The sequence below is a fragment of the Sander lucioperca genome, chromosome 18 (assembly GCF_008315115.2).
Source record: "Sander lucioperca isolate FBNREF2018 chromosome 18, SLUC_FBN_1.2, whole genome shotgun sequence".
NCBI classification, from domain to species: Eukaryota; Metazoa; Chordata; class Actinopteri; order Perciformes; family Percidae; genus Sander; species Sander lucioperca.
In genome coordinates, this window is record NC_050190.1 from 30,251,848 (window position 1) to 30,268,715 (window position 16,868).

At 39.4% G+C, this 16,868-nt stretch overlaps 1 protein-coding gene across 1 annotated transcript; it reads left to right on the forward strand.

Moving 5' to 3' along the window:
• Positions 1-6,765: 6,765 nt before the first annotated feature.
• Positions 6,766-16,391, forward strand: hhipl1 (HHIP-like 1). The gene is made up of 9 exons (XM_031321359.2): positions 6,766-7,059; positions 8,822-9,468; positions 9,560-9,703; positions 9,921-10,249; positions 10,774-10,900; positions 11,562-11,707; positions 11,817-11,898; positions 12,865-12,947; positions 13,933-16,391. Exons 1-9 carry the CDS (start codon positions 6,766-6,768, stop codon positions 14,493-14,495), a joined length of 2,415 nt encoding a protein of 804 aa, XP_031177219.1. The 3' UTR covers positions 14,496-16,391.
• Positions 16,392-16,868: the final 477 nt, after the last annotated feature.

Sequence of the window (16,868 nt, forward strand, 5' to 3'; positions counted from 1 at the left end):
ACTGCATGCAGTATGCATAGGCTACAATTGGGACCAAGGGCGTAACTGTGGGTTCAACATTGGGGGGTGGTTGAGATCTCCAACTATCTAGGGAGGTCCTAGGACATGTATGCATGTATTTAAAAAAAAAGCGACAAAAAAATCAGAAAAATTGTCAAAAGGAGACAAATGTCGGGAAAAGGGATTAAAAACTTTGGAGAAAACAAGCGCCAAAGACTGAGAATGAAATAACGCTGACAAAAATGTCCCAACAAAATTTGAAAAAGTCATTACTAATCGAAAAAAAACTGTCAAAAAAAACTTGAATAAAGGCGACAAAAATGTTGAAAAAAGCGGCAAAAACATTGAAAAGGAACTTAAAATTAAAAAAAAAAGTCCAGTTTTGTTCCCCCTGTAAATTACGCCTATGCTTGGGATATACTTCTGTATAACTTGACCTGTGCCCCTCTTGCTTATGTATGCTGCACAAAGGATTGTGGGCCAGAATAGCCAGAAAAGCATCGTGGCTTGCATGCTGCAAAATCTGACAGGATGCAGTTGGACATCCTGGTATTTTGGCATAGTCTAATGCATTGAACATAAGGCTACTATGTATTGGGACACACAAAATCTATTTCTGGAATACTAAATATGGTTACTGGGTGTTGAAAATTGGAGAATGTTTTGAACAGAGACCACCAGGCAACATGGAAAGGCTGGAATCTGTCTACTAATTTACTGGTCTGTTACTCTATACCAAATTAAAATGATCTATAGTGTGGGAGGCGATAACATAATTGGTTTCAGTATTGACGTTTGTTTCCAGATCTCTTTTGTAATACAATCTACCCGGCCAGGGTATTGATCCACTACAAATAATAGCCTACAGCTTATTTAGATTTTTAAATCCACTGACAGGAAGCTATTTTAAAAGCAAAGCTTAGATGACACAAACACACAGCAAAGAGAATTCTAGTTTGGTTCAAGTAGTTCAAACTACTTTGTAAAAATAAAAAAAATAAAAAGACCAATATGACAATGTAGCCTACATGTAATGTGAAATTATGACTAAATATAAAAGTCATACCAGCAAAAACATCCCACTCAGTTGAGCTTATTGAAAAAAAGCTCCCAGTTGTTCACATACATAAAACCAAATATACCAAATACTTCAATGTAAAGTGCAGGAATGTCAGCTCAGAAATGTTAGAGTCCAGGTGGGGGTTACTGCACCCAGCATGATTCTCAGTAACCAGGTAACTTATAAAATAGCATGAAGCAACTTCTTAACACTTGTTTATACATAGCAAAAATCAATTCTTTTGACTAATGTACACCTAATTTTTACGGCCCTAGCCCTATTTTGTATTGTATCTTGCATTTGTAAAATATTTGTTTAGTTTTACAAATTCAGATTCAAAACATTAAAAGCTGTAGATTTTTTTTTCATTTCACAGATGACCTGACATTCCAGCTTCCTGGAATACCCTTAAGACCTAAACCGAATGTTGCCTGAGCATGCCTTCACCGAGGTCAGGATGCTCAATGGGGGCTCAATTATACAGTAGAAAAGCAATGGCTTTATGACCCAAAATAGTTTTAGTAGTTTCAGTAGTTTACTACACAAAAAATAGCAAAACAAGTAGTTTAACTACTTGAATAACTATTTAGATATGAATGCCAGCATCCACAGCAAAATGTAGCTAAACTTACATTACACTGCCCTGGCTGTGTTGGGTCCAGTTGTAATTGTTTAATAAAATAAGAACATTTGCTTAAATATGTTACGTTTGGGAAACAAAATGTAGGTTTTATATGGAAACTCTCCAAAAAAATATATTCAAAGTCTTCATTTTATATTTTTTCACACGCATATCTGTATCCTTAAGCTTCAATGCTCAGATTTTCATCATTTTCTTGAAAAACATCAAAAGCAGCATACCTACTACTGATTTATGGTACACCAAACCTAAAAGGCTTATTAAAACTAGCCGTGAATTATATAAAAATACAAATTATATTAGATAGCCTGCAAATGAATGCTGCATGCACAATGTCAGGATACCACAGAAGAAGCTTTGTGTCATTCCAAATGTTTCTCAATTATGTTTCAAAATGTAAAAAAAAGTATCATACATGGTTACACGCTGATCACTTTCAAAAGAACTATTTTTGGACATTTAGGGCTCTTTAATTAAGTTATTCTGTTTCTCTGTTGGATATCGAGCACTCTTGTGATTCTTCCATCCATCAACTTTACCATTTTAACCCTCTGAGGTCTAAGGGCATTTTCAAACATTTTCTTAAATTTACTATTTTAGGGTATTTGCATAAAACTGATCCCCGGTGTGTTACATATCAAAATGTTCCGAACAAACTCAGCTTTCTGTATAGTGACTCCCACATTTTTTCTAGAGCGAGGTGTAAAGAGATCATTTGTTGCTAAAGCTGAAAAGTTGAAGTTGTCTTTTTCAAATCTCTTTTGAAAAACCAACCTTAACTTATGATGTGTTGTACCAATTGTTTTGGTGCTTAAAATGAGTTTTCCAAAGTCTTAGGTTATATATGATTAAAGGTCCTATGACATGCTGCTTTTTGGATGCTTAGTGGTCCCCTAATACTGTATCTGAAGTCTCTTTTATATAGACCTTAGTGGTCCCCTAATACTGTATCTGAAGTCTCTTTTATATAGACCTTAGTGGTCCCCTAATACTGTATCTGAAGTCTCTTTTATATAGACCTTAGTGGTCCCCTAATACTGTATCTGAAGTCTCTTTTATATAGACTTTAGTGGTCCCCTAATACTCTATCTGAAGTCTCTTTTATATAGACCTTAGTGGTCCCCTAATACTGTATCTGAAGTCTCTTTTATATAGACCTTAGTGGTCCCCTAATACTCTATCTGAAGTCTCTTTTATATAGACCTTAGTGGTCCCCTAATACTGTATCTGAAGTCTCTTTTATATAGACCTTAGTGGTCTCCTAATACTGTATCTGAAGTCTCTTTCCTGAAATTCAGCCTTGGTACAGAATTACAGCCACTAGAGCCAGTCCCACAATGAGCTTTACTTAGTATGTGCCATTTCTGTGTCTGTAGCTTTAAATGCTATTGAGTCTTTTTCAAATCTCTTTTGAAAAACCAACCTTAACTTATGATGTGTTGTACCAATTGTTTTGGTGCTTAAAATGAGTTTTCCAAAGTCTTAGGTTATATATGATTAAAGGTCCTATGACATGCTGCTTTTTGGATGCTTAGTGGTCCCCTAATACTGTATCTGAAGTCTCTTTTATATAGACCTTAGTGGTCCCCTAATACTGTATCTGAAGTCTCTTTTATATAGACCTTAGTGGTCCCCTAATACTGTATCTGAAGTCTCTTTTATATAGACTTTAGTGGTCCCCTAATACTCTATCTGAAGTCTCTTTTATATAGACCTTAGTGGTCCCCTAATACTGTATCTGAAGTCTCTTTTATATAGACCTTAGTGGTCCCCTAATACTCTATCTGAAGTCTCTTTTATATAGACCTTAGTGGTCCCCTAATACTGTATCTGAAGTCTCTTTTATATAGACCTTAGTGGTCTCCTAATACTGTATCTGAAGTCTCTTTCCTGAAATTCAGCCTTGGTACAGAATTACAGCCACTAGAGCCAGTCCCACAATGAGCTTTACTTAGTATGTGCCATTTCTGTGTCTGTAGCTTTAAATGCTATTGAGGAGGAGAGAGGGGGGGGGGCAAGGTGGAGGGTGGGGGTGTGGCCTTGACAAACTGCCATGCTTCTCTTGTTTGCAAGCCATGATGTCTCTCTCTCTCTCATGGGTGGGCCAAATTCTCTGGGCGGGCAAAGCAGAGAAAGGGGAGGTAACCTTGCTCCTTATGAGCTCATAAGGAGGAGATTCCAGATCGGCCCATCTGAGCAGAGCAGGATACCCAGGGCTCGGTTTACCTCTATCGCCATTTCTAGCCACTGGGGGACCATAGGCAGGCTGGGGGAATTAATGTTAAAAAACCTCCTAAAGTGAAATTGTCATGCCATGGGACCTTTTAAAATAGTAAATAAATGTCTAAAATGAAATTCTGTAATTACTACTTTTTGAGTAGGAGTTGTCAAACATCGTTTGGACAGGCAAGTGCGTCTTTCGTCCTCAGAGGGTTAAAAACAACAATAACTGATTAATTTAAAACAATATAATTGATGGCCTGATTGAAACTTTTGACATTTCTTCATCAGGAAATATCAAGCAAGCAACATATAAATGGAACACTCATATATAGCTACGGATGCTAAGGTTTTGCGGAAGATCACTAGTCTCAATGCTAGCTGTGGACTATTATTATTATATGTGCATTCTTGCTCACAATGTGAATGTAGTTATGTTTTTTTACATGATTGAATCTGTTTTCAAGCTCACAAAGACATTCATTGGAACACAAAACAAATTCAGAAGTATGAATGTAGAAAGTGAACATTCTGCGTTAACTATCAGTCAGACTGAAGATATTTCTTTCAATTGAATGTACACTGTATTCATGTTAAACATGTTAAACATCTGAAAACATGTACCAAAACAAGGGCCCTTCATAAATGAGAGGTTGAATGTACTTTGCAAGGTTCTACATGCTGAATGACTGTCCCGCTTCATTAAATCCACTGATATTTTAAACAGCCTACAGTCATCTCCTCCCCCCCCATTCCATGACCTGGATTTAAACAATACCTGCAGTGTGCAAGACTGTGGGAAAAATCCACTTTTTGCAGCCTTTCATTAAGTATTATTACCATCACTATTATTGTCACTATGGCAACTGTTTTTATCCAGGAAATCAAATGATTAAGCCTGAGTAAGGTCGCACCATTGGCAATTTTAGACCCTTTATTTATATATATATATATATATATATATATATATATATATATATATATATATATATATATATATATATATATTTATTATTATATTATTACAGGTTCAAAGGGCTTGAAACAGGTTTAATATCCTGTGTGTCTGTCACCAATGCTATGATCCTGTAACCCAGTCAAGGAAAGGGTTAACAGAAATGTAGTGTTGGCCAATCAGAGGAGGTTGTGCCAGACTCCTGCCTTTGGCTGAGTCTCTATCTGATCTGTCAGAGGGAGAGCAGGAGTAGGTTGTGAAGTTTAACGTTGGTAGTCCCCAGAGAAGAAGTTGGTCATTTCATGGCGCAGATTAGAACCCAAATTGAAACAAACTAAAATTGCTGAATGTTAGAACATTTTGTCAAATTAGTCTTATTACTGTGACTTATAAAGTGTCAGATTTAGTTCCATCATAGTGTCAAAAAATGTTAGCTGACATTGTTGTTCAGTAGCTAGCTCAGAGATTATCGGCTAATGAAATTACTAATTTAGCAGGTGATTTTTTTGCATGGCACCGTTTCCGTGTCACATTCTCATTAGGGGCTGAGCCCCCCTAAAGGTCTGATCCTAGAATCGCACCTGGGTCACATTCTGGTTTTGGTGGTGATAGTGTAGAACTATAATGGTAATATCCAGAGTGATAGAGGAGTCAAATACTTAAGCCTTGGTAAGGTCGCCCTCTACTGGGCAGGAGGAGTTGACATGCATGATTATTCAATAATTGCAAAAGAGAACAGTTTAAGACAAAACAAATACTACAATAAATACTACAAGAACCCACAGTCCCATAATGCACTGCGTGCTCTAATTGAAATTCAGAAGACTGGACGTTATAGAGAATCTTTGACAGGACAATGAAAACAATACATGTCATATGATAGGCCTACTGGGATTATAAAAGTTGTTTTTGTTTGTTTTTATGAGAGTTTGTTGGTAGTGGTGATTATAGTGTAGACCTAGGTTAATATCAGCGTTCAAAATTAGCACCATTAACCAGCCAAATGCTGGTAAAATATGCAATTGGCTGGTAGATTTGCTTAACTCACCAGCCAAAAACAACAATGGTAATATCTTGAGTAGCTTGTCAAATTTTAACATTCACTAGCCATTTGGCTGGTGGACGAAACAGTTAATTTTGAACTCTGGTTATGCTCATTATCAAGGCTATGATGAGTATTTTACACAGACAGCAGACTGACTCTGAAAAAAAGGTGCTAACTGGAACCAAAAGTGGTTCTTTGGAGTGATGCCATAGGGGAACCATTTTTAGTTCCACAAAGAACCTTTTAACAACCATTTATGTAAAGGGTTCTCTAAAGAACCCACAAAGGTGCCTCAAAGAACCATCACAAAATGGTTCTTTGCGTTACTGTGCCTCAAAGAACCATATTAATTGTTGGTTCTTTAAGGAACCATTTTCAAGAAAGTTCTTTGTGGAGCCAACTGGTTCAATAAAGAACCTCTTTTAAATGGTTCTTCAGAATAAATGGTTCTTTGTTCATTTTAATTCACGTTATTATGGGTAGATTTAAAAACAAGTACAGTACATGCGTATATTTGGCCATTTGACAATTATTAGCCTACTAAGAGTTATAATCATTATCAAGGTTATTATGGGTATTTTACACAGACAGCAGACTGACTCTCCCTGTGTTCTATAGCTGGCCATCAGGCTCTGCCGTTGGCTTCCTCCCATTCTGTGTGCAGGACAGCAGATGTGATGTCCCGGGACAGCAGCCTGACGACAGACAGCCCCGGTTGACACAGCGGTCGGGTTCACCACGTCAGAGGGGAACACAACGCGAATGATCGGAGTCAGAGTCAAAGTGCACACAGGAAGTCGCTTCTGGTACAACTTTCTCTTCGATGATCTCCAACGCACGCCATAATGCAGCGGTGTTATGGCAAAGTCCCGGCTCGGCTCTGGGTCTCGCCGATTGGCATTTTGTATGTTTTGGCGTTGTGTGTCGCACCTGTAGCGCTACACCCGCAGTGTTTGGACTTCAAGCCGCCCTTCCGACCGCAGAGGGAGATAGAGTTCTGCGTAATGTACAAGGAGTTTGGCTGCTGTGATTATCAGAAAGACCAGGACCTGATGACAAAGTACTACCAGATTATGGATAACTTTGATTATTATGGATATGCCAACTGTGCTGGCTTCGTCCTGGAGCTGCTCTGCCAGGTAGGCATGCATGGACAAAGGTCGCTTGGCATCGTCCGTCTCAATCATGCGCCAGTAGGGTTAGTCTGACCTAACAGGAAAAACACTGACTCTTAAATAAGCAGAAGAATGCGATCTGTCATGCGTAAAAACACATAACCCTAAGCCTAGTTTAACAGGATGATTTGATCTTAAAGTAAATAAATACAATATTAAGGCTTCCTCTTTTTATGAAGTTCACTGACGAGCTGACTGAAGGTAAATGTCAGCACTGTCATATAGATGAGACATGTAAAGAGAGAGAAGGGTTAAAAGCTTTGAGGCTTCTGCGATGGTGATTGGGCAACTGGGGCTACAGTTTATTTTCAGTCAAATGTACCCAATAATAGCCTATTACATATTCACTGTGTATGATCTGATCTCATAACGCACTCTCAGAAAATAAAGTACATCATTGTACCTCTAGGGGTACATTGGCTTGTAAAGGGTACAGCGGCTGTACCCTTGGCAGAGGGTACTTATTTGTACCATTTTGGTAGTCTTGTACATGTAGTGACAATGTTGTATCATTATTTAACAGTACAAAAATGAAAAACTTTAAAAAGGTATATAATTGGCTTTGAAAGGGTACAATATCAATATAATCGTTATAGCCTACCTATAACGATTTTATACACACAACAGATGCTGAATTAATTATTAATCAGAATGTATTAAATCCTTTTTATTTTCACATTTTACACTAACTGTGACATATAAACTATTTTCTACAGAGTAAGTGTCAATTGCCTGGAAAATTATCGTTTTTCTCGATTACATGTTATCATTAGGCACCAAAATGGTGATCAAAATTCGATAAATTGCAAAGACCTATCAGGTGGACAGAAACATGACTTCAAATTAATTTTACTCTGTATTTGCTGGATGTGTGAATGGGCAAAGTTCACAATATCAACTGACAAGGTTATAATATGTTAGTGTTTCTATATTGTGTGTGCTGTGTTAATTACACTACCATAAAGTGGCCCAAAATCCAGTTAATGCCGGTTTAAGAACATCTCTACATACTACACGTACTTATCATTGTGCGTTCAGGTGCAACTCATGGTGTAGGGCTGCTCGATTATGGAGAAAATCATAATCACAATTAGTTTGGTCAATATTGAAATCATGATTATTTAACACGATTACTCATTGACTTTTGGAAAGATGTCACATTTATTTAACTTAATAAACAATTCTTGCTTCTTGCTCACCAAACGCTGCTCTATCCCTCCACCATCTTCACTGGCGCAGAGTTTTAAATGCCACAAAATACCACAAACAGGACCTCACTGACTATTGGCTGAGTGAGTTTAGCCTTCAAGAGGGGCTAACGTGTTTGTGTCATTCAGAACACAAGACCAAATAAGAGTTTACTTGCAAAACACAATGTGCAAAATAATCCTTTTTCTCAATAAATTGTTTTTGTGATTGTTAGGAGCCGAAATCATGATCAAAATTTTGATGAATTGCATTCATTAATTGCATTAATTTCAAGTTCCTCTGTTTTTGCTGGATGTGTAAATGGGCCATTGTGTGCTACCAAGTTCACAATATTAACTTAGAAGGTGAAAATGTTTGTGTCGCCATAATGTATGTGTTTTTTACGCTACCATAAAGTGGTCCCAAAACCAGTTAATGCAGGTTTAAGGAAATGTCTACATACTACACATCATACTCATCACGTCTTCCTCTTTATTGTCTCTCCTCTTGTTCTCACCTCTCTTATTCATCTGCCCAGGAATGCTCTCCATATGCAGCTCACCTCTTTGATGCCGAGGACCCTAGCACCCCAGTCAGGACCATCCCCGGCCTCTGTCCTGACTACTGCTCCCAGTTTTGGAAAAAGTGCAGCTCCACCATCCCTTTCCTGTCCGACAACCCACACATAGTCAAAGTCAAAGAAGACCAGACACGTCTCTGCCGCTACCTGGAACTAGACGACGTTGACTACTGCTACCCACACCTTCTTAGCAACCAGAAGCTCACAAGCAATCTGGGCAAGGTTCAGTCGGACTCGGACGGCTGTCTGCAGCTGTGCCTGGAAGAAGTTGCGAATGGGCTGCGGAACCCGCTAGCCATGGTGCACGCCAATGATGGGACACATCGGTTCTTTGTGGCAGAACAGGTGGGCTTGGTTTGGACGTATCTTCCTGACCGGTCCAAACTGGAGAGACCCTTTCTGAACATTACCAAGGCGGTGTTAACGTCATCATGGGAAGGTGATGAGAGAGGCTTTTTGGGACTCACCTTTCACCCTAAGTACAAGTACAATGGGAAACTGTATGTATATTACTCAGTGGAGGTGGGTTTTGATGAGAGGATCAGGATCAGTGAGTTCCATGTGTCAGCCAATGACATGAATGTGGTGGATCATGCCTCTGAGCGGTAGGTATGGACTGATCCAGGTTACAAAACAGAAACAAACCTATACCTGTTCTTTTTCTTGTCTTATTTGTCATGTCCACTTTCCTTCCAGGGTTATTCTGGAGATCGATGAACCAGCATCCAACCACAATGGAGGGCAACTTCTTTTTGCAGATGATGGCTACTTGTATGTTTTCACAGGGGATGGTGGAATGGCAGGAGACCCATTCGGGAAATATGGGAATGCCCAGAACAAGTAAGACGTCCACAAAGGTTCCTAAAACTAGACACCCTCAAATGATCTGAAGTAAGAAAGGATGTACCCAATTTTAGAAAATGTAGCAAAGAATCATATATAGAGCTACTGGTAGATCCATATTTTAGTCATAATATAAAAAGTGAGTTTGGATTTATGAAGAGTAATTGCATGTTTCTGTGCATTTGAGATAAAACATGACTTTGTCCTACTTTAGGTCAGCTCTGTTGGGTAAAGTTCTCCGCATTGATGTGAATGACAATGAGAGAGGCCCATTGTACAGAATTCCTCCAGATAACCCCTTCAAACACGAACGGGGGGCACGACCGGAGGTATATGCTTACGGTGTCCGCAATATGTGGAGGTGTTCTGTGGACCGGGGCGACCCTTGGACCAAAGAGGGTAAAGGACGTATCTTCTGCGGGGATGTGGGCCAGAACAAGTTTGAAGAGATCGACATCATTGAGAAAGGTCGAAACTACGGCTGGAGAGCCAAAGAGGGCTTCTCCTGCTACGATAAGAAGCTGTGTGCCAACAGCTCGCTAGGTAGGCATGCTCTGGTCAGTCAAATGGTAAAATGGAAACATTCATTGTTACCCTCCTTCAACTGCAGACAACGGTAGTCTCCAATGATATTGTACACACACAGGAGACAGTTAAATTAATCATTGAGCTTAACCTACGACATGACTTACTTCCCTAACTATAAATATTTTAATGCATCACCAGTCACTTCTAATGCGCCTTGTTAGTTAGAACTGCATTGTTCTCTCTAGTGTATATCATTGCCACTGATTGCTATGCTTGTTTCAAAAGATATTTGCTAAAAATACTTACAATCTGTTTTTACTTTTCAATTTGACTATGCACCGACAGCATTCTGATTTTATTTGGGTATATAATTATTAGGCATAATCACATGGACTTAATTAAAAAAAATATATATTTATATTCAACTTTTAAATCTATTTTCACTCATAAAAGCATGTTTTATTAGGTAAATAAGTGGCTTCATTGTAAAGAAATGGCTAACAGTAATTAGGACTTTTTTATTAATTTATTTTTTACAGATGATGTCCTCCCTATTTATGCGTACCCTCACAAGATGGGCAAGTCAGTGACTGGTGGCTATGTTTACCGAGGCTGTGAATACCCCAATATGAATGGCATGTACATATTTGGAGACTTCATGAGTGGGTAAGGGTTAATATGGTAAATAGCATATTTTCTTTGCAAAATAACATCATAACATAGAATGCATGACATAAGATGAAGCATAAAACTGACTGAATTATAATAATACAAATATAAAAATCAGTACCCATAAATCCATCAAAAGGTCGCCATTCTCTTCTACTCTGTTCTTTCTATTTGTCTCAGTGATAGAGATTGGATTTTTTAAGACAAAAACTCAAAGTATTTCGCCTCGCGTGCAATCTCTACCAATCTGCACCTACTGTAGGTCTCTGAGGCTTTTAATAAACACAACAGAACCTACTTTCCCGATGGTGTAGGTATTTGTTGTTCTTCCTGAGGTTTCTTTCATGTTTCCCCCATTAAAGATTTTTGGGGGAGTTTTTCCTTATCTGAATCGAGAGTCAAAGTACAGAGGGTGTTGTATGTTGTACAGATTTTAAACCCCCCTGAAGCAAATATGTGATTTGTGATATTGGGCTATATAAATAAAATGTACTTAACTTGACATGACACTGCTATATAACCAGTTTATGCATGTTCTCTAAGGCTGTTTAAAAGAACTTTGGGAAATTTAGGAAAAAAGCGGAATTAAAAGTAATTAAATCTATCATAAAGTGACAGTGGACTGCACATTAGAGATTGTAGATTTGATCTTTTCCAGGCGTTTGATGAGTCTGCGGGAGGACAGAAACACAGGGAACTGGAACTACAATGAAATCTGTATGGGGATGGGCCTGACCTGTGCCTTCCCTGGACTCATCAACAACTACCACCAGTACATCATCTCCTTTGCAGAGGATGAAGCTGGTAATACATGAACACATGCACACTCTCAAACTCAGAATATATCTCGAGTTTGCCCTAGCAGTAATTTGGAAATATGTTTCCCTGTGTAATTTCCTCTTGATTCCACCAGGCGAGCTGTACTTCATGTCGACTGGAATACCGAGCGCTACGTCACCTTCAGGAGTCATTTATAAAGTGGTGGACCCATCAAGGTGAGTATTAGGGACACCGTGTATTGCTCTCACCGGTGTGTTGCAGCTAGATATTCCTGAGCTCTGTTAAAAGGTGCAGGTGACCGACTGGGATGAAGACATTTCTGTCCCCATTATTTTCCAACAACCTTATCCAGGACTTCATTTCAGTTTCAACAGAACATGTGTAAAGGTATACATAGGTATATTCATGCACACATACACATGTCCACAAACAATAGAATCACCCAGTCCGCTGCTCATACAGACCAGGCACAAGATGGTTCTGTCCATTACTGCCACTGCTAGGGGTGATATGGAATAGTCCAAGTTGCTGCAGAAACAGGGTTTCATACAGTAACATAATCATTACTTTGCTTCTTTCTTACTTCATTATTACGCGAAGAAAACGTGTGCATTTTGCCATGTACAGTTACTGCTCCCTGTGTGGAGAGTATGTACAGTTCTGTTTCTGTTTCTTGGAAAGGGATATGTAAGACACACATCTGTTCATAATTACAAACACAGGCATGTCGTTCTTCTCTGTGAGCCTGAGGGATGTGCAGTATCATGATCATACTTGGCCTGGGTGTAAGCTTAGATCTGTGTTTTCTCAGTGCTCGTGGGATAACTTTTGCTGAATGTGGAGGTTATACTGCCTGTCTCTGTTTGGGTAAAGAAGGGAAATGAAGCAGTGTTGGCAGTAGTGTGAAAGGCCTGCCATTCTAAATCTCCCTTCTCTGACATTGCCTCAGACAGCTCTTGGCTCTCTCTGCATTTCTCTCAACAGTGGATGGTTGTGTCACCTAATTTGTTTCCCAGCCATTCAGTTTATTTAACTGTTCCTCGCCACTGTTGTGACTTGAGCTGGAAGTTAAATATAAAATGAAAGACTGGAAGTGACAAAAATTGTATGTGTCCACCTGCTTGGGTTCTGTCTTCCCTTTTGTGCAACTATATTTTATTTGTTATTCCTTGTTTTTTCAGACGTGCTCCACCGAGACAATGTCACTATGACCCTCTTCCTGTCAGAGTGAAAAGTAACCTCATCAAGTTTGTTCCCCAGGAAAGTGAGTCCACTTCCAAACACATTGACCATACTGACTAGGATTGGGCATCGAGAACCGGTTCCAACTTGGAATTGTTTCAAAAATTACCAATTCCAATTTTTATTGTAGGGTTGGGCGTATTTTAATATGTTAATATGGTATGCTAATATGATATATTTTGGTAGCCATGGTGATCTATTAGTCATATAGTCATAGGAAACTTTAAACAGCCTCAAACATCACCCTGATGCTGTCAAGGCAGCCGAAAAAATAAACACATTAGTCTTTAACATTTATTCTTCAAGGTAACACAAAACAAAAACTAATAAAGTATGAAAAATATTTAATCAATGAACTTAGAAGCTATAAATAAACTATGTGTGGATAGTCTAAGTATATAATCAGACTAGGGAAGGTTGTTTTTTTTTTAACTAATGTATTAATTGCATTTCACAGGTCTGACAAAAAACGATACCTTGAGTAAATTCAATTTAACATGGGCTACACAAACACTTTTTATCATAAAACTTGACTCTGCTGGAGACGAGATTCTATCCAGCGCTCTAATAGGAATGTCGTCCTTCCCCTGAAATGCACAAAATAAAACAAAATAGATTTCGAAATCCAATCATCGGTTCCAGATTTAACACGCGCAAGTTTTGGTCTCCGTAGCGGCCGCCAGGCTTCCAGGCGCTTGTTGTGTTGCAGCCATGGAGCACAGTAAGCAGTCGCTCTAAAGTGTGGTTTGATTTTACATTGAAAAAGTCCAGTAACTGTAAATCACCATTGAATCAAGATAAAAATGTCCTTATCTTTTAAATAAGCATGTGACCCGTTTCAACGCCACCCCTCAAAGAATCGGAATCGAGAATTGATAAGAACCGGAATCGAAAGGAAGAATCAGAATTGGAATCACAATTGTTAAAATCAAAACAAAGCTCAACCCTACTACTGACTGAATCTGTGCCTTAATCTGTTTTTGTGTTTCTTCGTCATTCTCCATTAGCATTAATCGGTGTTGAGCCAGCAAACAAAATCCAGCCTGAGCCACAACCCACAGAGTCCTACGACTGGCTCCAGGAACTCATTGACCGTCTAGGAGGACCAGACCCGACCACTGTTTTGCCAACCACAACCACCACCAAATCACCCAGACATTCAAGGCGGAAAGGCAGACGCAGGAAGGGCAAATCCAGAACGGAGAATACGCCCAAGCTCCAGAACGGAGTGGTGAGGCTGGTTGGGGATGAACAAGGCCGCAGCGACCGCGGACGGGTGGAGATTTACGTTAACGGGGAGTGGGGCACCGTGTGTGACGACCTTTGGACCACCAAGAATGCTGCAGTGGTTTGCCAGCAGCTGGGCTTCAGCTATGCTATTAAGGCAGCCAGGAACTCAGAGTTCGGGGAGGGGAAGGATCTGCAGATTCTTCTGGATGATGTTCAGTGTGAAGGGACCGAGTCCAGCCTGCTGGACTGCACACACGCCGGCGTGGGGACACATAACTGTGCCCATTATGAAGACGCCGGGGTGATCTGTGGCAACTCGGACTCCGTTGTAGAAGTCTAAATGTTTGACTATTATGAAATCAAAGCTAATTATCATTAACTAGACCTGTCCCACCCTAAATTTAACAGCCAATCTACTCATGAAGGAGCACACCAAACATAGAGCACATGACTTTATGTCTTGATCTTTCCAGCAGATACAATGGATGGCAGAAATATGCTCTAAAATTGTTGTATTTTGTTGTCAGTCCATCACAATAAAAAAGGTAATCTTATAGGACAGTGGTTCCCAAAGTGGGGTCCGGGGATCTCCAGGGGTCCTTGAGGGAGTTCCAGGGGGTCCCGAGCAAAAGGGGGAATAATTTATTTTCACTATAATTGCATCCATAAGCGTGCATTCACACTAACTGCATCGTTCCTCAGATGGTGCAGTGAAACGCAGATCTGTCCATTAATTTTGAATGGCGGTAGTGCGTTTATGCTGCAGCGGTGGGTTCTGCGGGGGGGTAGCAAAAAAAAAAAAAAAACACACCGGCCTGCAGTGAAAAGTTGAATCAGATTCACCTCTTGGAGAAACGCAACCTAATATCACGCTGTAGTGGCCAGTCATGTAACGGAAACGGCGATCAGACTTGTCAATCGGTTTGATGCGGTGTGAGAATCCGGTAAAGAAAACAGGAAACATCACTGCCTCTATAGCTGCCACTAGAAAGTTTTAAAACACAATGGCTGCGTCTGAAATTCCATACTAGCATGCTATTTAGTAGGCTAAAACAGTATGTGAGATTTTTTAGTACGTCCGAAACCTTAGTATGAAACCAATAGTACGTGAATTGCATAATACCTCCGGTAAAATATTACAGTATGCAAAACTGGACACTATGCCGGCCTAAATATCCCACAATGCAATGCGGTAGTAATGACAATGTTCATAACAGGCAAACGGACAGAAACCAAGAAGCTCTGTCACGTCAATATCGCTCTAATTTACATTTCTACGTATTTAAACGATGTTGGTGTTGGTGTAGTTATTCCCCTCTTTCAGTAATGTAAGCATTAACTGGCGATGCCGCTAGAGCGGAGGTCGTCAGGGGTTACCATGGTTACACGTCTTCAATAGCAAGGAGGCTCTCAGGAAGTGACGTTGAACATTACAGCTTAGTGCGTCTGAAAAGATACACACTACTGTTTATTTACACAAAATTATGTTGAACCACAGTACTACACATATTGAGTATGTAGTGCAGAGGATGAGGTTTCGGACACAACCAAGCACTGAACTGGAGTTTGTGTGCCAGCCAACTGTTTCCTGCAACAACAAAGCACAGTCGCTCCGTCTCTTTTCTTTCACTCTTTCTCCGTGAAATGAAGCTGCCTTTAAGTGCGCTCGGGAACGTCAAGATCTATAAAAGATCTGACGGAAAACAGTAATTGGGAAATATAAAGCCTACTTGGTGGATAAATAACAACAGGACGTCACACAAATGGACCATTTAAGTGACACCCCCACCGCCACACAACCCCGTGGCGAATCATCGGATCGCTTTTTCTGGTCTGAACGTGCCCCAAGTAACACAATGACAGAATGTATGAGTATTTTGGGCATGGGTTTCATACACTTTCTATAAAAAAAAAAGCTCTAAAGCAAAAAATCCTTCCATGTTTTACTTGCCAGTAGTTAGTTGCACTTAGCTTTTTCTCACAGGTAAATGTCTATGTAAGAGTTTATTTCACAGACTTTGAATGTTTAATTTGAATTTATGTTTTTGCACTATTGCATTAAGTCTTTGCCTACTCAGTGATTTCTTTTAGTAACAAATTTGACATCTAGTGTCCGAATGTAATGTCTCATAGTAAATGTTCGATGCCCACTGAGTGAATGAATGGGTGTATTATGATCCTGTAATTATAATAACAAAATGTTGTGAAGATTTTAATAAAAGATTTCTAGTCTGTACTGGCTTTCACCCACACTTGGACCAAACAGTCGACATTTGAGAGTACTGTCTCATGCTGAGTCTATCTTATTTATTTTATGTTGATATGGTGTGCTAATATGGTATATTTTGGTAACCATAGTGATCTATTAATCATAATGGAATGTTAGTCATGGTAGGCATCGAGAACCGGTTCCAACTTGGAATTGTTTCAAAAATGACCAATTCCAATTTTTATTGTAGGGTTGGGTATATATTATGTTAATATGGTATGCTAATATGATATATTTTGGTAACAATGGTGATCTATTAGTCATATAGTCATAGGGAACTTTAAACAGCCTCAAACATCACCCTGATGCTGTCAAGGCAGCCGGAAAAATAAACACATTAGTCTTTAACATTTCTTATATTCAGTGTGCTTTCAACCCTTTGTTGAACAGAGAGCGCCATCTTGTGGGCTCAGAAAATAAAGAAAATGGTTTACGAAGCTTCGT

Bases quoted from the DNA above. Each gene is read 5' to 3' on its own strand.
- hhipl1 (XM_031321359.2), top strand. From the start codon at position 6,766: ATGCAGCGGTGTTATGGCAAAGTCCCGGCTCGGCTCTGGGTCTCGCCG. The intron at 9,704-9,920 runs GTAAGACGTCCA...GTCCTACTTTAG, and splicing joins TATGGGAATGCCCAGAACAA to GTCAGCTCTGTTGGGTAAAG. The intron at 10,901-11,561 runs GTAAGGGTTAAT...GATCTTTTCCAG, and splicing joins TTTGGAGACTTCATGAGTGG to GCGTTTGATGAGTCTGCGGG.